Below are 22,146 nucleotides of genomic sequence, written 5' to 3' on the forward strand. Positions count from 1 at the left end.
CCCGGTCCGAGGTGTTCTCCCCGCATCCCATAAATGTATATTATCTTCCGGGATTGCGTACTTTTGCACCCCCGTGTGCCATTTGCTTTTTGGCGAAGTAGGCAGGTCGGATCACCCCCTGCCTTCCTACTCGCTGTATTTTAGTATTTCTTTTGTTTGTAAATAAACATCCTGCTTGGATCGTCCATCTCTGTCGCCTGCTTTGGGATCCCAAACATTCCACTACGTTCCAACGAGTCAGCTGCCTTCAGTCTCGCTTGGAATGTGACAGTGATGAAAGGACTTTAAGTAGAAAAACTAAATATATGAGCAGCTGGAAAGGCAGTCAGTCGTGCGGCGCCGTCTTTAAGTCAAAAGAACAACAAATAATATGACAACAGAGAGTCATTCATTCTTAAGCACTTTCTGTACCCTCTTTGTGACATGAGCAGTTCTAGATGAAAGAGGAGAGAATTGATGGAATGGAATGGGAGGAGGTCTTTCATAGGCTTATGCCCAGGGACGGACTTCTCTTCCTGTGCAATGAAAGCCTGTTTCATTAGCATTAAACATTTGATGAGGAACGTAGCCTTCTTCCATCATCTTCTTGAGGAATGATTCCTTGTAAACTTTGGCAGCTTTATCGCCAGAACAGGCTGCCTCACCATGAGGAATGACACTATGAATCCCTGTACGACGCTTAAAGTTCTCGAACCATCTGTGGCTGGCCTTGAAATCATCAATGGATGACGAACTTCCAGGTTGCCTCTTGACAATATCCGAGTGGAGTTGGCGTGCTTTCTCGGCGACAGTTGTCCCCTACTTTTAGTATCTTCAGAATTTTTGGTTTCCTACCCTATTCTTTTCTTTTGACATTTGTTAAAAGACCACCAAGGGTAACCACAGTCAGTGAGTGCTCTCCTGACATGTTTTGACTCCTTTTGTCTACCTTTGACACTTGTAGGTATTAGTTTAGCCCTACGCCTAATAACTGATAACTCCTAGTTTGTGTTGTAGAGGGTGGTTAGATTCAAAGCATTATTAATATGAAAAGCAAATTAGTGACAGCTGCTCATCAGATGAGAGTAACTGCAGGGAAAGTGAAATTTAGTGAATGCTCTCTTTGCACATAAAAATAAAGCCATATAAATAAAAATATTTGATATTGTGTATTTTTTTTGCATGAGTAATTCATTTTTCACATAATTTTACATGATTTTGGTAGTTAATTAATTTAAGCAAAAAAAAAAAACAACAAAAAAACTGAGGAGCGATTTGGGAGCCAAAGGAGCCGGATCTTTTTAGTGAGCCAAGCCAAAAGAACCGGCTCTCTTAAAGGAGCCGGAATTCCCATCACTGCTATATAAATCAATATGTATGTATTGTCTTGTATTTTGTACAACTGCCCCGATTTCAAGCTCGGATAGCTCCAGACCAATATAACTTAAAATAAAGCTCTCACCTTTGGTCCACACGGAGTCTGGTGTCAGTGGGTGGCAAGAGCGGTTTTAGGGAGGCGTCCAGTTCATTCAGCTCAATGGCAAATTTGGTGAAACCGTAGTACTGCTCGTGGTCTAGAGGCATAGGATCTGCATATATAGTATGAATATTACATGTTGGTTCATTTTCACAAATCGTGCTTTGACATGAAAAGAAACAGTCATACTTGGTCTCCAGATACATTTGGGCGTTGGGGGAGGCCCGCTGTAAACGGCTTCGTGCCACTTTCCAAAAAGCCGATGGACCGCATGCCCCTTCTGATCCGTGATGGTTCCTTCCACCTCGTTCACACTTGAGTTCCATCTTGCCTGTAACAAAGTGAAGGCCATAATTTGGAAACGGGTGATCACACTCTATCACCCAGGACCTCATGATAATGTCTTCTTTTGGTCTTTACCAGCACTCTTCCTGCCTGTCTGGAGTATTAAATGGACGTTGAGGAAGAATAATTCTCCCTTTTGTTCTTTGAATCACCTACCTCAACGGGGACCTTTGAAATGACAACGATTCATCTTAGATTAAATTAAATCTGATTAACCATTATCAACTCATTCGCTGCCATTCACGAATTTATTCGCAAATTGAAAATATGACGTAGAACCGGAATTTGTTCGGATTTTGTTTTTTGTTTGGGTGCCGATAAAGCGCTGGCCATTGCCTCTGGCCAGACCCATATAATATAGGAATTAACTTTTTTTCTGATGAAACAAAAGTATAAAGTTTCTAATGCTGCATTGAGTGTTTATGTAATCCTAAAACTCAATATTCTGTGGGTCCTGGAATTCAAGTGACAATGACAAAAACCCTGGCTCTGGAGTGGACACATTTTTTTGTGCATGTCTGACAGTGAATGAGTTAATCTTATCATCTCAGTGGAAGCTCCAAAAAAATCAAACTTCAAAAACACCACATGGGCATCCGAATGGCATCCCGGTGAGGAAGCATCAATTGCGCCCAAAAGGTCAATGAGTAATTAAAGCGCTTCGTTAGAACGGAGTTATTTTAATTTACCGGTACATGAAAGGTGGTTTAGGTTTGAGCCATCTAGATTTGGAAATGTTTGGAAATGTCCCAACAATAACATTGCATGAATGTCGACAAAAACACGTTTTTATGTTATGTATATTCGGTACAAGTATGCAGTCTGTCTCCTCGTGAAAAAAAAATGAAGAGTTTTGTACTTAACTGCCCCCTCATGGAAGGGGAAAAAAAAACATTGTCAGAGGTCTGGCCAGCGCTTTATCTGCACCCCCGCAAGAAAATCCAAAACCGGAACAAATTTGGGAATAGCAGTGAATGAGTTAAAAGTGATTTTTTTAACTTATTCACTGCCAGATGATGTGCAAAAATGTGTCCTCTTCAGTGCCAAGGTTTTTGTCATTGTCACTCCAATTGCAGCACCTACAGAATATTGAGTGTTGGGACTACATAAAAATTTAATGTAGCGTAAGAAACCTGAGACTCTCTTCTTTCATCAGAAGTTATATGGGTCTGAAGTTATCTGAGCTTGAAATGGGGGTGGCTGTACAAAATACAATACAAAACATGGATCTATATAGCGCTTTAACAAAGCTGAACTGATTAATCAATAACATGGAAAAAGGGCCAATGCTGCCTGCCCCCTCGTGGGAGGGAAAACAACTGCCAGAGGTCTGACCGAAGCTTGAAACGCACCCCCACCTAAATTGACCTCAAAATCAAGTCTATCTTCTCACTGACATTAAGTTATCATTTTAATCATCTTTGTTTTTACATGCCTGATATTTACTAGATGTACCGCATAGTCAGCTATGGAAGTTTTTAAAGCCATATTTGTTGTCAAGCTAACAAATGACACAGCAGGATTACAAAAAATGTGACTGACGACACGTGCAAGACGTTTACGGCTCACTTTAACAAAAGTAATCTTGCAGTGGCAGGTGTCACTGTTGGAATTTCTGATGGAGATCTCGCCGTAGTGTTCAATCCAGCGCAATCCACTCAGGATGTTGTGAATGCAGGACGTCACCTTGTTCCACTCATAGTGGTCTCCAAAACTGCGACAATGAGACGAAATGATAAAAAAAGAAATACATATTTGCAATGTGACACGTAGGTTTCTTTTTTGTTTTTTGGTGCGTCGAGCTCACCCAGGCAGAGTTAAATGTGTGCTGCCTACAGGAATAATCTCCATTGACTTCCCCCAAAACTTGTTTTTACACCTTACATCTGCAAAGTGAAGATTTTACAATGAAATGTTCTGGTGTGGAGCTCAAATAAAAAAATTAAAATGAAAAACAAAAAGTATGCTACTAAACACACCTTGCCAGAAGATAAAATTTTTGGACTCTGCATGGCAAGCCGAGATTGGTGGATGATGGCTGACCTGTTGATGAAGTGAACAGGTTGATCAAAAAAAAAGATTCAAATCCAAAGTTAATACATTGCTCAAGCACATTAAAAAACAGGGTTGTTCTCAATTAATATGTTCCTATAGTCGTTGATCGTGTAGTGCACAGGTGTCAAAGTGAAGGTTCGGGGGCCAAATCTGGCCAGAGACGTCATTTTATTCGGCCCGCGAGAGCAAATCAAATTTGTGAAATGTGACGATGCTTGCTAAAGTCCGAACCCAAATTTTAAATTATTGTATGAAAACCACAACAAGTCATTATTTTTAACTTCAAATTTGATAAGTACAGTACTTTTTCATTAATTTGTTGTGCGCTCATAATGAAGCACGTTGAGGCGATTAACTCATTCACTGTCAGACGATTAGCAAAAAATGTGTCCACTCCAGTTCCAGGGTTTTTGTCATTTTCACTCAAATTGCAGGACTCACAGAATAATAATAATAATAATAATACATTTCATTTATAAGCGCCTTTCAAAACTCTCAAGGTCACTTTACAGTCACAGGAGTTTTTCTAATATAGAGTTTTAAGACTACATAAACAACACAAACAGACTTTCTTCTTCCATATGAAAAAAGGAGTGAATTCCTAAGTTATATGGGTCTGGAGTTATCTGATCTTAAAATGGGGGCAGCTGTACAAAATACAATGCAATACATACATATTGATCTATATAGCGCTTTAACAATAGTTGAAGCTGCAACAAAGCGCTAACATGGACAAAAGTTAAATGCTCCCCCCTCATGGATGGGAAAAACAATGCCATAGATCTGACAAGCGCTTCATTGGCACCCCCACGACCTCAGTGAGGATGGAAAACAGATGGATGGATGGTTGGATGGGTAACCATACCTGCTCTGCCATGAACTGGAAGCCTTTATCGGGCCGATCACATTCATAAGTTTCTCCCAGGACAGGATTGAAAGGCTTCCCGCCAGTTCTGTAGTAGCTGGATGCATAACCTGACACCACAAAGGTAGCGATGAAGACCTAAACGCACAAAAGACATTTACGAAAAAAGTCACGAGTGATTTTATACCGACTTCATTTTGTGGGATGATCTGCGTGAAAAGTGGCTTCAATTTTGGTGTAAATCCTACAAGGTAGAAAGAACTGAGAAACAATTCAATCTTTTTATTTCTCACAGTCATGAATTGTTATTACCTTAGAAGCCGCTGTGGCATACGCTAAAAATCATGATTGTATTTTTTTTGTCAATTTTCAATTCCAATCCATCTCCCTAAAGACAAAATCCAATAACAAATGCAGCATGCCCAGCAATATAAATCAACAAACCTGCTCAGATTATTTTTCCTTCGCTAGCATCTGTATTCATTCCTAAATTATTTCAATTGTGTATTTTTTAAATAAAAATATGACAAAAATTACATTTTGAAAATGTTTAATAAAAATAAATGAATGAATAATGAATGAATAAATAAATGATTATTTAAATTTAAATAAAGTCAGACCCCAGTTTTGGACCATAATATGTTCCAGAAACTGGTTAGAAAAGCCATTTGCTAAAAAAACGGAAACATTTCCCATTACTGTATTTTCCGGTGTATAAGGCGCACCCCCAATGAATGGTGTATTTTCAAATTTTTACAGCCGAACCTCGGTTTTTGACCATAATCCTTTCCAGAAACTTGTTCGAAAACTGATTTGTCCAAAACCCGAAACATTTCCCCTTATAATTAATGTAGCGTATTTTCCGGTGTATAAGGCGCACCGGAGTATCAGGTGCACCCCGAATGAATGATGTTTTTGTTTTTTTTGTTGTCGCAAATTTCACCATTGTGGGACGAATAAAGGTTTTCTGATTCAGATAAATACGTCTGTGTAAACTCTCAGTCATACAGGAGTGGTCCATCGATGAGAAGGTTTCTTCAGCCATCATCTGTACTTTTTTAAGTTGTCGGACGTTTCGCTGACGAAGCCTCTTGGATAGGAGGCGAAACGTCCGACACCTTCAAAAAGTACAGATGACGGCTGAAGAAACCTTCTCATCGATGATTCAGATGAAGCAAAATATATAAAATAAATATAAAATATTATGCTTTATATAAAAATATAAAGCAAACCAAGGCATAAAAAAAACCTGACATTTTTGGCCAAAAATCGCGTTGGGCGAGAACAGAGACGTTCGAAAAACAAAGTTTGACTTTATAGTTTAATCTAAATAAACAACTGTCTGAACAGAGCGGACTGCGCAAATGCGTATGTGGAAATTTAAGTGGGACAGGATGTATGAGACATTTCGTTAATGGATGCTACAGCTTTGTGTTTGCTTTCAACATTTAGCTTGTGGCAGGCATGCACTTTTCATCATGACGTCCCTGATTTACTGGTGAAAAGGACGCTTTGATCCTCTACTCTTTCATCTACAACTGCTTCATACCACAAAGAAGGTGCAGAAAGTGCTTAAGATTGAATGACTGTCTGTGTTGTGTCACATTATGTCAGTCAGTTTTTTGTTTTTGTTTTGACTTTAAAATGGCGGCACGAGAGTGGCTGCATTAACAGCAGCTCCTGTATTTTGTTTTTCTACTTCTTCCTTTCCTTTCCTCACTTTGCTGCTGTAAAATGTACCTTTCTCCACTGTGAGACTAATCCAATCCAATCTCGGGTCCACTTAAAATAGCCGAGTCATCAAATCTCTCCTCTCACCATACGTTCAAATGGATCTTGCGTGCTGGCGGCCTGATCGAGCAGCTCGCTGTACTCCAGCTCCTCGCACAGCCTCTGGAGGGTGTTGAGCGGTTCGTTGAGATGCACAGGCATGGTGACTTTGGACAGATCTTTGCCAATGTTGTTCCTCAGGATGTTCCACAGGCTGACAGTGCTGCTGTTGGGGCTGGGTGAAGATAGACGCGATCTACGCCGGCAGAGGACGATGCTGTTCTCTATAGAACCTGACAAAACCCATATTTATTGTTGTTGTTTTTTTGACAGCAAGAGAGTTGTGTTCAAGAATGTTGTCGCAATATGTTACCTGAATCTTGACTGCTCTTTTCTCCCTCATTGTTAAAGTTGTCCATGGAATTGTTGTCACTAATGTCACTGATGTACGAGTCATCTTCGGATACCTAAAAAAGAACAAAAAATTCAATTTTTAGCAGCTGTGATGAGAGGCATTTGAAAAGCATCCGAAGAGTAAGACAGGTATTGTTTTTTTCCAAATTGCTGTCATATTATTTGAAGAGGCTCTCCCATAGGAGGAACAATATTGCAGTATTTTTAGATAAAAGTAATTAACTTCCATTTTTAGACCACCTCCGCTGTCGCTGCTATCCGAACATCTGCTTGACAATAAAGGAAAGCGGGGGGGGGGGGGGGCTGATGTAGAGTTCAGTCAGAGCGCACCCTTATTTCATGTCAGTGAAAAAAAAGGCTTCAAGAAATCTCCAGCATGAAACGAGACGCCAGAGTTGAATTTCAAATCCATGACAGCTCATCAGCCAGCTGTAAAGCAGCATCAAAATGGTCCTGATGATTTGAATCAGGTGCATTGCACCTAGGAGAGCTGGAAAACAGGCAGGACAGCGGCCCTCGAGGACCGACTTTGGACACCCCTGTTATATACAGACATTTAAATGTTATGATTGTGCATTTACCTCATTTTCAGAGGAACTATTAGACAACAGAACCTCCTGTGCATCAAAGAACTCAGACAGTGATTCTGCTCTGCTTTCATTCGACTCTTGATGCACCAAAGAACGGGATTCAGGTGCAGATTCTTCCTGTTTCTGGGAGACACAAGATGGAGACGGATAAATACAAACTTTGCACCGTCAGGTCTCAGGAGCGGCTCGGTGAAGCGGGGGCGCAGTTTTTTGTCACAACACGGTATCATCACATTTTGTTGGCCCGATGGTGAGTGCACATGACTATTAGAAGCTTGATGACACTAATGAACCGCCGCTGAGATGATGATTTGATAAGTCTTTCATAGGACGCACTCGCCCCCCCATATGTCATAAAGGACAACAGACACCACTTCTTTGTTTCCTAACTGACATCAGAAAAACGTTTTATAGCATCTAAAATACCCAAAATGCAAAACACCAATAAAAATGACTTAAAGTGTCCAAAATCTGCAAAAAAAAAAATTGAGCTGCGAATTGTGCATTTTCAGAAAGTCCCGCCCCCAGTTCGTGATGTCACGCCAAGACGTCTTGCCTTGCTCGAGAATCAAAACAATGGCTTCAGATTCGAATAATATACTTTCTTGTTACTCATCCAGTTATGAATATGATTCAGATAGTTCTGAAGAGGAAAGCATACATGTTTGCAATCGATTAAATAATTTATTCCCCGTCATTTTGAGGTATCTGGGAGGGGAAATGTAGCACCCAAAGGAGGCAGGAGATGGCGACAAATTCCGTGGAAACGGGCTTATTTGTCTCCTGGGGATTTTTGTCAGCGAATATCAAATCGATGCACGGTGCAACACACAAGGATTCACCATCGCATTATTTATGTGTTTTCCTCCTAATTTTGCCATCAACTAAGATCAACAAGAAGTTTTCAGACCAAACAAAGTACCGCAAAATGCATTGACGTGAATGAAAGGACTACTACAATGTGTCCTTTCTCAGTCATGGGCGTTCCTTCAGTGACGTGACGTGAGGACTCATCATCAACTCAAATCAGCCAAAACACTTTATGGACAGTATCGATGAAAAGGTTTCTTCAGCCGTCATCTGTATTTCTTTGAAGGTGTCGGACGTTTCGCTCGTCATCCGAAGAGCTTCGTCAGCGCACTAAAGTTTTGCAGCGATGAGAAGGTTTCTCCTATCCAAGAGGCTTCAGTTCGCTGACGAAGCCTCTTGGATAGGAGGCGAAACGTCCAAAACCTTCAAATTTGTACAGATGACGGCTGAAGAAACCTTCTCATCATGAGGCTTCAGTTCGCTGACGAAGCCTCTTGGATAGGAGGTGAAACGTCCAAAACTTTCAAATTTGTACAGATGACGGCTGAAGAAACCTTCTCATCGATGGACCACTCCTGTACGACTGAGAGCTTACACAGACGTAAAGTTTTGCAGGTAACTCTGGCCCTATATTGTCAGTTCGGAAAGTATTCCGAACACTTCATTGTTCCCGCATTTTCTTATGTGACAGCCCTATTGAAAAAAGGAATAAATTCATTTCCCCCCAAACACGATGACAACATGAAAGACGTTTTGGTAATTTTTTTTGTAAATTAAAAAGAAAAAAAATCACCTGAACACCTTTGGCAGATATTAAGTCTTTTTGATTAAGTTGCTACAAGTTTGGCACACCAAATTTTGGGCAATTTTTCGAAGACCTCTGCTCTTATTATTATTATAATTTATTCACATATTTATTTATTCATATCTCTGTGTATTTATTCATCCATCTATTTATTTCTGTATTTATTATTATTACTATTTATTTATTTAATGACGTCAAGTCGTCTTTAGTGAGGGGGCGAGAGGGAGAGCAACATGATGTTAGCATGCAGATGAGAATGAAAGAAATGGCAGCTTGTTGATGATGTGGGAGGCAAATAAGGAAGGAAGTAATCATCTGAATAATCATCATGCTGGTGGCACAGGGAGGAAGGGGGTGATGGGTCACAGCATTATCACACACCCACCTGCACGACGGAGGCAGCGAGATTGTCTATGATGTAAGATTCCGCATGAATCTTGCAGAGGCGCTCTCGCAGTTCTGGGTTCTGGGTTAAAGCCTGAAAAATAATAACCAGTGTAAACGTAATTTAAACACAACCGCCCACAAATCGCGTCCTCGTATTGGATTTTTAATTAGGGGTAGTTGCCAAATATTCTTCCCAGAAGCATTATCCTTCAGGTTGTCGCAAACTGAACAACAAAAGTTAGACAAAAATTAGGGTTATATGTAAAAAAAGTGTAAAAGTGCTTAAGTGCATGGCCTTTTGCGATTTCACTACCCGCAGTCAATAATATCATTAAAAAAAAAGAGATTGAAAACACATATGAGGTCAAACTGAAAAAAACAGTCCAGCACTGCGCCAATTCAATTTAAAACTCCTGTACAACGGTCAAGTCATGAGAGGTCAACACGACCCAGAAATGTCACGGTTGTCGTTGAGACTGGAATTTAATCGATTTCATTTTTAAAGTACAGTAAAGTCTCGTTATATCGATATCGGATATATCGATAGTCCCTGTTATATTGATACTATTTCTATGCACGCACGGAGAAAATTATATGCAAACAGGGTCGGATATATCGATAGTCCCGGTTATATCGATATTTTTTCGGACTCCCTTGAATATCGATATAACGAGACTTTACTGTAGTATATCTACGTCAGGAAAAGCACTTAGATTGAACACAGATTGGAGGAATTAAATGTTCATCGAGTTGAAACACAGACAGGTCATCTGCTAATTTCAAACCGTGTGTTGGGGACAACTATTCTGCTCCAAGTGATCTGTTGGGGTAATAAACCCATGATGATCATCTGGTGTGCCACAGGAATCTTTATCTAAGTGGTCCAAAAGTGATTCAATTAAGACATGTAACGTATCGTTATTCCTCTGTCAAGGCCTGCGACGTGTAGCAACAGGAAAATATGGCAATTGGCCTGTGTAAACACCTACCTAGTTAGCTAGCTAGCTACCGACCTACCTACATACCTACCTACCTAGCTTACCTAGTTAGCTAGCTACCTACTTATCAACTAACCTACCTACATACCTACCTATCTATCAACCAACCTACTTTTTTTTTCCCAAGATGGCGGCGCGTGCACACGCAGCGGCTCCTCTCTCTCCCGGCAAATTGGTTTTTTCGTGTTTATTGTGTTTGTCTTACTCGTGCAAATGTCCGTCTCCGTTGGCCTCGCTACACCCGAGGCGTACCTACTCCCGTGAGGTTCTGCTCGACATCGGCAGTTCATTTTTAAAACCTAAACCAGCTGAAGCAGAAGTGCTACGCAAGCATGGATTGCTCAGGGAGTCGGCTCGTCCATTGAGCCCGACTCTTCCACCGACCCCCACTCCTGCACCCAACCCAGAGTGGAGGCGCCACAAGCGCTGTATGAGGAAACAAAAGAGGGGAAAGCGTGGAGGTATTCGCATTAGGCTCGCGGCTAGCCGCCACCGGCCTTGCATTCCTACCATCACGCTGGCTAACGTGCGCTCGCTGGACAATAAAATGGACTACATCAGACTTCTCCGCTCAACTTCCAAGACCGTGGGTGAGTGTTGTGCCTTTGTGTTTGTGGAAACATGGCTGACCGACAGCATACCGGACAGTGCCATCCAGCTAGCCCAGCTAACTAGCTTCCGGGCAGACAGAGCGCTCGTCGAGGGGGGGAAGACTCGCGGCGGGGGACTCTGTGTTTACATCAGTGATGCCTGGTGCCGCAACGCTGTTGTGGTATGCAAACACTGTTCGCCACTGATGGAACTTATGGTCATAAAATGTCGGCCATTCTACCTGCCGAGGGAATTTAGTGCCATACTGCTGGTAGCAGTTTACATCCCCCCGAGCTCAATTAACAACAGGAGCGCGGCATTGAATGAACTCTACCAGCACATCAGCGAGCAACAGACAGCCCACCCAGATGCTTTCCTTATCCTGGCTGGCGATTTCAACCATGCCAACCCGAAAAGTGTTTTTCCACATCTCCATGGACACATTAACTTTCCGACGAGAGGTAACAACATTCTGGACAATGTTTTCACCACACACAAAGGAGCCTACAAAGCCTACCCCCTCCCCCACCTAGGAGCTTCGGACCACTCCACTATCATGTTAATGTCCTCGTACAGGCCACTGTAGGTGGCCTGATGGGTCGTCAGAGGCACTCAAAGACTGCTTCTCCAACACTGACTGGAACATGTTCAGACAAGCGGCCACCTACAACAACAACACCGACCTCCAAGAGTACACAGACTCTGTTACCTCCTACATGAGGAAGTGCATGGATGACGTGACTGTCACCAGATCTGTCACCATCCTGGCCAACCAGAAGCCACAGAAGTCCACAGGCTCCTCAGGGCTCGGAACGCTGCCTACAAGGCTGGCGATGAGCTGGGCCTGAGGACAGCCAGGGCCAACCTGTCACGTGGCATCAGGATGGCCAAGAGACAGCACTCCAGGAGGATCGCCAACCACTTCAAAGACAGCAGAGACACCAGGAACCTGTGGCGTGGGATACAGACCATCACAGACTACAAGCCCACTCCACAGACCTGCGAGAACTCCACCACTCTGCTGAACCAGCTGAACGACTTCTTCGCCCGCTTCGAGGCAGACAACAGCACTCCAGCACAGAAGACCCCACCACCTCCCGGTGAACAGGTGGGGACCAACGCACGAAAAGCCCCGGGTCCCGACGGCATTCCTGGCCGTGTTCTGAGAGACTGCGCTGTGGAGCTCACAGATGTCTTCACGGACATCTTCAACACCTCTCTGAGCCAGGCTGTTGTGCCCACGTGCCTCAAAGCCACCACCATTATCCCGGTCCCGAAAAGGTCGTCCCCCACCTGCCACAATGACTACCGCCCGGTCGCACTCACTCCCATCCTCATGAAGTGCTTCGAGCGGCTAGTTATGAACCACATCAAGGCTGCCCTCCCCCCCAACCATGACCCCTTCCAATTTGCATATCGGCCCAACCGCTCGACCGATGATGCAATCTCCACTGCTCTCCACACAGCGCTCACCCACCTGGAGACCAGAGACTCCTACGTCAGAATGGTGTTCATTGACTTCAGCTCAGCATTCAACACAATCATCCCCCAACAACTCACCGATAAACTGAGCAAACTGGGGATCAGCACCTCCCTGTGCAACTGGCTGCTGGACTTCCTGACGGGGAGACCACAGGCAGTCAGAGTTGGCGACAACACTTCCAGCACCATCACGCTGAACACAGGGGCCCCCCAGGGGTGTGTGCTGAGCCCCCTCCTCTTCACTCTGCTCACGCACGACTGCTCACCATCATCACCCAGCTCCAACCTCTTCATAAAGTTTGCGGATGACACAACTGTGGTGGGCCTCATCAACAACGACGAGGAGACAGCCTACAGGGACGAGGTCAGCCGCCTGGCCACGTGGTGCAAGGACAACAATCTTCATCTGAATGTGGAGAAGACGAAGGAGATTGTTGTGGACTTCAGGAGAGTGCGCCCCCAGCATGCTCCACTAACCATCGACGGTGCTGCAGTGGAGAGAGTGAGCAGCACCAAGTTCCTGGGAGTGCACATATCCGAAGACCTGTCCTGGAGCCACAACACGGCATCAATGGCCAAGAGATCCCACCAGCGCCTGTACTTCCTCCGCAAGCTCAAAAGAGTTGGAGCCCCGACCTCCTTCTACCACGGTACCATAGAGAGCATCCTGACCAGCTGTATCACCGTGTGGTACGGCGCCTGCACCGTGTCCTGCCGTAAGACTCTGCAGCGCATCGTGAGGACAGCTGAGAAGATCATCGGTGTCTCTCTCCCCCCCACTTCAAGAAATCTACAACACCCGCCTCACCCGCAGAGCCATCCGGATCGCTGGCGATCCCACCCACCCCTCCCACAGCCTCTTCAGCCTTCTGCCATCGGGTCGGAGACTGCGGAGTCTCCGAGCCAAGACCAGCAGGCTCAAGGACAGTTTCTGCCACCAGGCAGTCCGGAGACTCAACTCCCTCCCAGCCCTGCCCAGCCTGCCCCTTCCCACTGCCACACTCACCGAACTCTGAGTACACGCTACATGCTGTACGATCACCCTGAACTCTATTTTTTTCTTCTTTCTCATTTTTTTCTGCAAGACCTCACTTCAACCCTTTCTTGTTGTTCGTTTTTGCATTACTACATTACGTCACTTTATATACGTCACTTCCTCACTTTACATACGTCACTGCCTCACTTTCCATACGACACTACCTCACTTTACATACAGAAATTACATGTATTGTCTGTTGTCAATTGTATGTCTTTTTTAGCCACGTTATAAGTGCCTTGCATGTCTTGCACGCTGGGTCCGAGAGGACATTAATTTCATATGTGCTGTATGTCATGCATATTAGCATATTTGACAATAAAGCTGACTTTGACTTTGACTACATACCTACCTAGCTAGCTACCAACCTAGCTAGCCAGTGGCGTGCAGTCAGGGGAGGCAGGTGATGCCGTGCCTCACCTGTCATCATGGAAATATCAAAAGAAAAAATAAATTAAACAATTATATTTATTTAGTGATTTGTACTTTAAAGTTCTTTTCCATGTAACTTCACCGTTTTTTGATATTTTTTTCAAAATCGCTGAATTTTCACATTTACCGTTCAAATACAAAGTAGAGATGAGCGGTGAGGCAGCAGCCGGCTGAGCCTCACCATGTATTGCGCAATGACTATGCTAACTGTGCTGGCTTGCTCTGCAGTGAGACCGCATTGTTCGCCCTCTGCATATCGCGACTAAAGTGTTCTAACATTTTTAGTATATGAACTAAATGTCTACAGTTTAGCTGGTGTATATAATGTAGAGTCACTTTACATTATAAACACTGGAATACAGTGTTTATTTTATTTTGATCAAAACTGTGTGCATCGGTGAGGCACACAGTTCTCCTGCCTCATGACAGGGGGCGCTGGTGATTACAGATTCTTCTTGCGCCTCCTTGGCTGCAGAATAATAGAATTAGTGATAGCAAGCTACAGTAAACAGTTAGCAAGTTAAGTGCAACCATCCAGTCATTTTTTCGTGTTGCTTGGCCTTATTTTCAGAATGGAGGATTACATATCTAAATTGAAAGAAATAGAGACTTATATAACTGAAGAAAGATAAGGAGGGCTTCTACAAAGAAGTTATTGATGCCTTTTTTCAGAAAGAGTGGCGCATGGACTTCATTTATAAGTAAAGGTAACACGATAATCACCTTTTTTTAAGTTATTTTTTCTATGCTACACTTTATATAAAGAATGCTGACAAGACATTTTAACCAAAACACGTTAACTGTTGCCAATCAAATGGTGAATAAGCTACTCTGTAGAGTTCATTTGTTTGTAAATCAGACTGTGATGACGTCAGTGCCTCACCAGCCATGAACCTCACCACACGTCACTGCTACCTACCTAGTTAGGTAGCTGCCAACCTACCTACCTACCTAGCTAGCTACCTACCCACCTAGCTAGCTACCTAGCTAGCTAGATACCTACCTAGCTAGCTACCTACTTACCTAGATAGTTCCTTACTGTACCTACCCATCTATCTTTTTATTTTATGAAAACAAACAGTGACTTTGATGGTCACAGTTTGAGTCACATTGCCATTCATTAAAGGACAACCGACGTCTCCGGACAAGTTGTGTCAATAATTTGTAAAATGGCTTCAAATGACTTCTACTGGGCGTATTTTAATAAGATTCCACCGCATATAGCTATATTTTATGTTTTAAGACTCGCGCTGAACATTCAGGAAGTCTTGTTTTTGAGTTGGTGACGAGTCCTCACATGACGTCAGAAAAGGACCGCCTCCTGACGTAAAAAAGACGCATTGTAGCGTCTTTCCATCACGTCAATGTATTTTTGCTGTACTGTTTTTTTTAAACCGTGTGTTACATCCAAAAGCCGCCAGCCGAGGGAGTCCAAGCTCAATGGAACGAATCTATCAGCCTGTGGAAATGGGCTGATTCATTCCTCACAGCTCGGTGGCCATTTTTTGCCTCTTTTTGGGTGAGACATTCTCCCCCACCCGTTTGACTCAAAATGACACGGAATAAATTATTTAATTGATTGCAAAGATGTATGCTTTCCTCTTCAGAACTATTTGAATCATATTCATAACTGGATGTGTAACAAGAAAGCATATTATCCGAATCTGAAGCCATTGTTTTTATTCTCCAGCAATGCAAGACGTCTTGGCGTGATGTCACGAACTGGGGGCGGGACTTTCTGAAAATGCACAATTCGCACCTCAATTTTTTGCAGATTTTGGACACTTTAAGTCATTTTTATTGGTGTTTTGCATTTGAATAAAAATATCATACTGCGTGTTTTGGGTATTTTAGATGATATAAAATGTTAAAAAACAAAAAAGTGACGTCGGTTGCCCTTTAAATGAATTAATTGTCCCATCCCCCTCTATGAGGGAGGATGTAGCAACTAGCAAACAGATGAACAAACACAAGGCGGTCTGTCATTTATAATCTCCTAATGACGGTCGTAATATTTCCATTTATTCTGCAGTGAATAATAAATGATTGTTGATGACAAAATTGAAGCATAAGAAGAAGGGCATAATCCACCAAGTGTTCTACAGAGCGCCATTCGAGTTAAATTCATCAGAATCAGAAAACCTTTATGCGTCCCACAATGGGGAAATTTGACGTCGCAGGCAGCGTTCACATCATTCGGAACGTGCTAAATGTTATCATTGGAGAATCGAAGGAAGTCTACAATGTAGAATGGACGATATGAGTGGTCCATTATTGCCGCGCTGTGTGGTCACGCAGTTAGACTGAGTCATTAGGAGCTAACAGAGAGGAGGCTATTATTGTAATGTGCTGCCGTCAAAAGCTCAGAGGTTCCACTCGATGACGATCAACGTTATCTTTAGAAAGAGAGGGGAGAAAAAAGCCTGAGTGGGAATCACTGGTGACTGGTTGGTGAGTGGCTTTCCGTTGGCAAGCACCCCAAGGAGACTCAAGTGGAGTATCTGTGAGTGTGTGGCCAGAGCCCTCATACCGTCGTCAGTGCGTTCTTCAAACCGACCACTTGCGGGGAGGTTGGAGGACAGTCGTCTTGATCCACGCATTGTTTTAATCGCCCCCTCTCTGACGTGAGGGAACTCAAGGCAGACTTCATGGTGGTGTGCACTGAAGAGAGGAGAAAACAAGCTGCAATTGCAATTCAGAGGGATTTTCACAACAGCAAAGACTTAGCATGAGTGCTAGTCTGGCAGTTGGATGATAGGACCCAATGGGGGCACTTTTGTAATTACTAACATATTTCCAGGCAAGGGCCAACTGAAACTTTTCACTTAGCAGCGGCTTGGGAAAACATGTGAGGATTGATTTGACAGGCAGGAAAACTGTGCACCATTATGTTGCAATAATGTGCAAAATCTATTAGATTTGGGCGACCTCTCAGAGTGTCACATCAGACCATGCACCCTATAACTAGATCCATCCATCCAACCCAAACCCATCCATCCAGCTATCCACCCAATCAACCCAAACCCATCCATCCATCCAATCAACCCAAACCCATCCATTCACCCATCCAACTCAAACCCATCCACCCAATCCAAACTCATCCATCTATCCAATCAACCCCAACCCATCCATCCATCCAATCAACACAAACCCTTCCATCCAGGCTTCCATCCATGCTTCCATCCATGCTGCCATAAACCCCTACAGATGTCTCACTTACGGTTACTGGCGACACGGCAAAAGTCCACCTGCAGCTTGGCTACATCAAAAGGAGAATCCAGAGACTCCGGGTTGGCTTTGTCATTGGCGAGAGCGGCAGTGGAGAGGTTGGGGTTTGAGGAATGGAGGCGGACAGAACCGGCGATGCAACTGGGAACCTGCAGAGGAACAAAAGAAAGTGCGGTTTATCCAGCAGAGGCATTCAATAATTGAGCTTTTTGTCAAACTACCTGCAGAGTTGTTTTGATGTCTTTGTTGTAGTTCTTTGTGCGCCATTTTCTTTGAAGCCTCTTTTCCTTCTTCGGGCTGTCAAATGTTGATGTCTGGCGATCGTCACACAACGAATGGATATTAGCCTTTTTTAATAAAAGAGCTGTCAGCATAGACAAGGGGTGTCAAACTCATTTTTTTGCCATGGACCACATTGTAGTTACGGTTTCCTTTCGGGGGCCGTTATGAATTTGAGGAAACCATTAGAATGTTTGATTTGACTTTTTAATTTGAAGTCAAAAATAATGACTGTTATTGTGGTTTTTACATGCTAATTTAAAATGTTGGTTTGGACTTTAGCAAGCATCATAGAATTTCATCACTAGTTTGATTTGCTTTCGTGGGCCGAATACAAGTATGTGGTGGGCCAGATTTGGCCCCCGGGCCTTGACTTGGACATAGGTTGAGTAGACAATTGAAATAAAATAGATTTGAAACGTTCTATTTATAACAGCAAAGTAAAGCGAACACAGAGACAAAAAATAGCAGAAAATTGCAGAATTTTGTGTTTCTGGTGCTTCCAAAGTGAAGGAGGAACACACCACCACCTGAAGCGCTTGGATAGAAGGTGCAGAATAAGTGCGATGGAGAACCTCCATGCTCTGAAGAAGGTGGCTCAGCTCAAGTAGGTACGCTTCACAAACTGACAAGTCTAAAAAACAGAAATAATAAAACACAGGATTTTGTACTTGGGCAGTAGACCATCAACAAACAGACGGCATTGTTTCATAAACTGAAGCTATTTAGTGTGTGTATATATTCATGGACGTGTTGAAAAAAATGCATGTTTAACTGTAGTTTGCAGTTAGCCACCCTCATGGCAGAAAAATCTCTTATTTTTGTCTTTATAATAGTCGTTTCATATTATAATTCAATTATTGAACCTTTGGAGCACTTGTCCATGTCATCAGAAGACTGCAGCCAGGCTGTTACTTTGGCGTGACTATTGCAGCTGAACGGGAACGCCCCCACTGAGTGCACTGTGAACTGCCACAATAACAACAATATTTCTGAACTCTTTGCAAATATTAGAGCTGAACCTCAGCATTGGAAAAAATAAGGTTGGATAAGATTTGATTTGAGGAGCTATACCTCTCGAAGAGGGCTGCTATCAGCATAGCTTGGCGATGCGGGGGAGGGGTAATGAGGGAAGTGGAAGGCTTTCTCATTGGGACACGTGGCAATCTCATTTTGCCGATAGAGGCGGTGGTGACGTAGTTTGGACACCCATTCATCAAACAGCTCCTGTGACTTGATCTGCATGGTGCAATAAGACGCAAGGACAAGGCACACAAACACAACACAAGGTCACCTCACACGCATTGAAGAAAAGACATGTTAAGATGCGAAGGGAAATGATTGCAATGCTGCGTGTTTTGACCTCATTTCTGATATATCGGTCAGGTGACCAGCCTTGCGGTTTACCTTCAGGTGATAGATGTTCTCCTCTGCATCAAGATCGATGCATTTAGCTTTTTTCTTAATGGCCATCACGGAGAGCCCCACATCAATGCAGCCATGAAGCTTCCCCTTTTCAATCTGAAAGGCAACACATTAAGCTATGAACGCGGTGGATCATAAATTTCAATGTCGACAATAAATTCATTGCTGGTCTAGTGGACAATATAGGATGAGCACATGCTGCAAAAGGCAAGGAGCCAGTAGGCCAAACACTTTGCAAAGCCAGATTTGGTGTGATAAAAATTTAGGGGAAGGGCAACTTTGGTGGACGTTCTTTCCATATAAGAGCAATTAATTTAAATACATTTCAGCGAGCCATTCTGTGTTTCACGTTTGCGTTTTTATTTTAATTTCAGATATCTTCACTCATTCACTGCCAGACAATGTGCAAAAATGCGTCCACTCCAGCCAGTGCCTGGGTTTTTGTCATTTTCACTCCAACCCACAGAATATTGAGTTTTACGACGACATAAACATTCAATACAAGGTAAGAAATTGATTACTCTCTTTTTATCATAAAAAATAGTTAATTCTTAAGTTATATGAGTCTAGACTAGAGTTATCTGACCTTGAAATGGGGGCAGCTGTACAAAATACAATACAATACAATACAATACAATACAATACAATACATATTGATTTATATCGCGCTTTAACAACAGCTGAAGCTGTAACAAAGCACTAATATGGAAAAAGGAAATGCTGACCCCTTGTGGGGTCAGCATTTGGCCATTTTCTACCACTGGCCACGTGGTAGAAAATGGCGTCTGCTACACTGCGCAAGGCACGGGAGCGGGTCACGTGACCAGCTCCCGTGTCTTGCGCAGTGTAGCAGACGCAATTTTCTACCAGCTTCCGTGTTTTGAACTGTCATACGCGAGCACAATAAAAAAGGCGTAGCAGAGCTTATATACAGTACTGTTGTTCAACACCAATTTTAACCATGGGGAAACGTAAGAATTGTGACCTCGGAACGAATTACAAGGCAATAGTGGCTGTCGAGGAGAATCCAACAAGGAGCAAATCCTCCATCGCGAAAGCGTTCGACGTGCCACAGAATACTTCATCAACGTAAGAAATGTAAACGTTGCAGTTTTCGTTTTACATACATGTATTTAATTGTGTTATATTCAGATATCTTTATCGCTTGCAACAATCACTGTTTTTCATATGTTTGTACATGCTGGCGTTCGTGGTTTTGTGTGTATAGAACAACGTGAGGATTTTGCATTGGTTGCATTTTTTAAAGGAAATAGTCATTAAAAAAGTGTCAAGATGTTTTTATTTTATGCATAAGTTTATTTTTCACTTCACTACTGTACAAAAAGCATGCTAGATACTCAATCCATGAACCCAATGATAAAATTACATGCCATATCAAAGATCCCCCATTTACGTATTGCCCCCCCCCCCCTTTTTTAATGAAGTTCGGCGCAGGACGGATGTATGTATCGATAATACGGTTATATCGACATTTTTTCTGACTCCCGAGAATATCGATATAACGAGACTTTATTTCAATTCCCAAATAAATTTGTGAATGGCACTGAATGAGTTAACTTCCATTATTTACTCAATAACGTTTTTTTTGTAACAGTTGAACAGAAGTAATTGTTCTGTTGTTGATTGTCACCATTTTAATGTTTTTATTTTTACTTAGAAAATCAGCATTTTTGACAATTGGGGGGTTCATTCAATCAAATGACTCATATACTAATTTGCTGTTCCTAATAGAGCCTCTCGATGGCAGCACTTAGCAGACGCAGGTAACAGCGTTAATGCCCAATATATTCATTCGACAGACGTTATTAATTTCATAACGGAGGCTGCAGGCCGGAAGAAAATTGACCACAGGCCGCATTTGGCCCCCGGACCGGACTTTGGACATTAGCAGTCGGTACTTACATCAGCATTGCACTTGCCATACTTCAAGATGCCCTTGTCCAAGGAAAAGTATCTCTAAAGGGATAAAAAAATACATTAGGCAAGTATTCATATTTGCAGAAGTATTTTTACAGCTTCACAAGTTGTTATTGTCATATGAGGCGATATTGAACTCTCTTTGTAAACGCGACCAGTGCTCATTCTTTCCAGCACATGTGACTATTCAAAGCTCAAAAGCAAAAAATCAATACTAAACATATAAAGCCCGACGAACCAGCAGACCATCAGCGAATACATCGGACAGGAAGTCTTGCATGTGGAGGAGCGACATGAATCCCAATTTTTATCGACAAGGGACTAAATCCAACCAGATATGGCAAAAAATATATAGCTTGACCAACACAGAAGCAAAATCAAACTGAAGACGTATTAAGATGTGAAACAACATACCTTATGCCATCCCTTTAGCGGCCATTTTCTCTTCTTAAGCATATAGCTTTCCTGTTTCTGCGGCTCCAGGATGCTGCTGAACCCTCCGCGTAGACCCTCCACAATCTCCCAGCTGTCCTGCAGGTTCGATAAATGGGACATTTTAACACATGCATAACTCCTAAAGTCAAATTAAGTCCTTGTCAAAGCTTAAGGACAAATTCCAGCTCCACTTGGACCGGCCCGACCTTTCGGATCACATTGACAAGTTGCAGGCCAAAGAGAAGCACAAGGTACAACTGAACTGCTTCATGTCATCACAAAGTGGGTACAGCAAGTCTTGAAGAATGAATGACTCTCTGTGTCTTTGTGTTGTCATATTATTTGTTCTTTTTGTTTTCCCCAAGATGGCGGCACGTGAACACGCAGCGGCTCCCCTCTCCCGGCAAATTGCCGTTTTCGTGTTTATTATGTTTGTTAAAGTCATTATAAATTCCTTGCATGCTGGGTCAGAGAGGACAGTAATTTCATCTGTGCTGTATGTCATGCATATTAGCATATTTGACAATAAAGCTGACTTTGACTTAACTCATTCACTGCCATTCCCGAATTTAATCGCAAATTCAAAAGCATGACATGGAGCCCCATTCCCGAAAAAAGTGCTGGTCAGACCTCTGGCAGCATTTGCCTTATGTACAACCATCCTCATTTCATGCTCAGATAACTCCAGATCCATATAACTTAAATCCTGTGACTGTAAAGTGTCCTTGAGAGTTTTGAAAGGTGCTTAGAAATTAAATGGATTTTTTTTTATGAAATAAGAGAGTCTAAGGCTTCTTAAAATTAA

General features: G+C 42.7%; 1 protein-coding gene across 1 annotated transcript in view; it reads right to left on the bottom strand.

The window, feature by feature from the left end:
- Positions 1-21,461, bottom strand: part of osbpl3b (oxysterol binding protein-like 3b) — a 54,368-nt gene extending 32,907 nt beyond the window's left edge. The window contains exons 1-19 of the mRNA XM_088998493.1: positions 21,321-21,461; positions 20,892-20,945; positions 18,951-19,064; positions 18,618-18,782; positions 18,410-18,542; positions 18,074-18,177; positions 17,486-17,578; positions 17,257-17,413; positions 16,567-16,697; positions 9,502-9,588; positions 7,487-7,618; positions 6,865-6,958; positions 6,540-6,784; positions 4,722-4,859; positions 3,781-3,844; positions 3,609-3,687; positions 3,371-3,515; positions 1,646-1,787; positions 1,442-1,568 (exon numbers count right to left, since the gene is read on the bottom strand). Coding sequence (XP_088854619.1) covers positions 1,442-1,568; positions 1,646-1,787; positions 3,371-3,515; positions 3,609-3,687; positions 3,781-3,844; positions 4,722-4,859; positions 6,540-6,784; positions 6,865-6,958; positions 7,487-7,618; positions 9,502-9,588; positions 16,567-16,697; positions 17,257-17,413; positions 17,486-17,578; positions 18,074-18,177; positions 18,410-18,542; positions 18,618-18,782; positions 18,951-19,064; positions 20,892-20,945; positions 21,321-21,461 — 2,345 coding nt within the window. The remainder of the gene's footprint in view (positions 1-1,441; positions 1,569-1,645; positions 1,788-3,370; positions 3,516-3,608; positions 3,688-3,780; positions 3,845-4,721; positions 4,860-6,539; positions 6,785-6,864; positions 6,959-7,486; positions 7,619-9,501; positions 9,589-16,566; positions 16,698-17,256; positions 17,414-17,485; positions 17,579-18,073; positions 18,178-18,409; positions 18,543-18,617; positions 18,783-18,950; positions 19,065-20,891; positions 20,946-21,320) is intronic.
- Between the last annotated feature and the right edge of the window lie 685 nt (positions 21,462-22,146).

Source organism: Hippocampus bargibanti, linkage group LG06, assembly GCF_051943395.1.
Source record: "Hippocampus bargibanti isolate YZ-2025 linkage group LG06, ASM5194339v1, whole genome shotgun sequence".
In the NCBI taxonomy this organism is placed as follows: Eukaryota; Metazoa; Chordata; class Actinopteri; order Syngnathiformes; family Syngnathidae; genus Hippocampus; species Hippocampus bargibanti.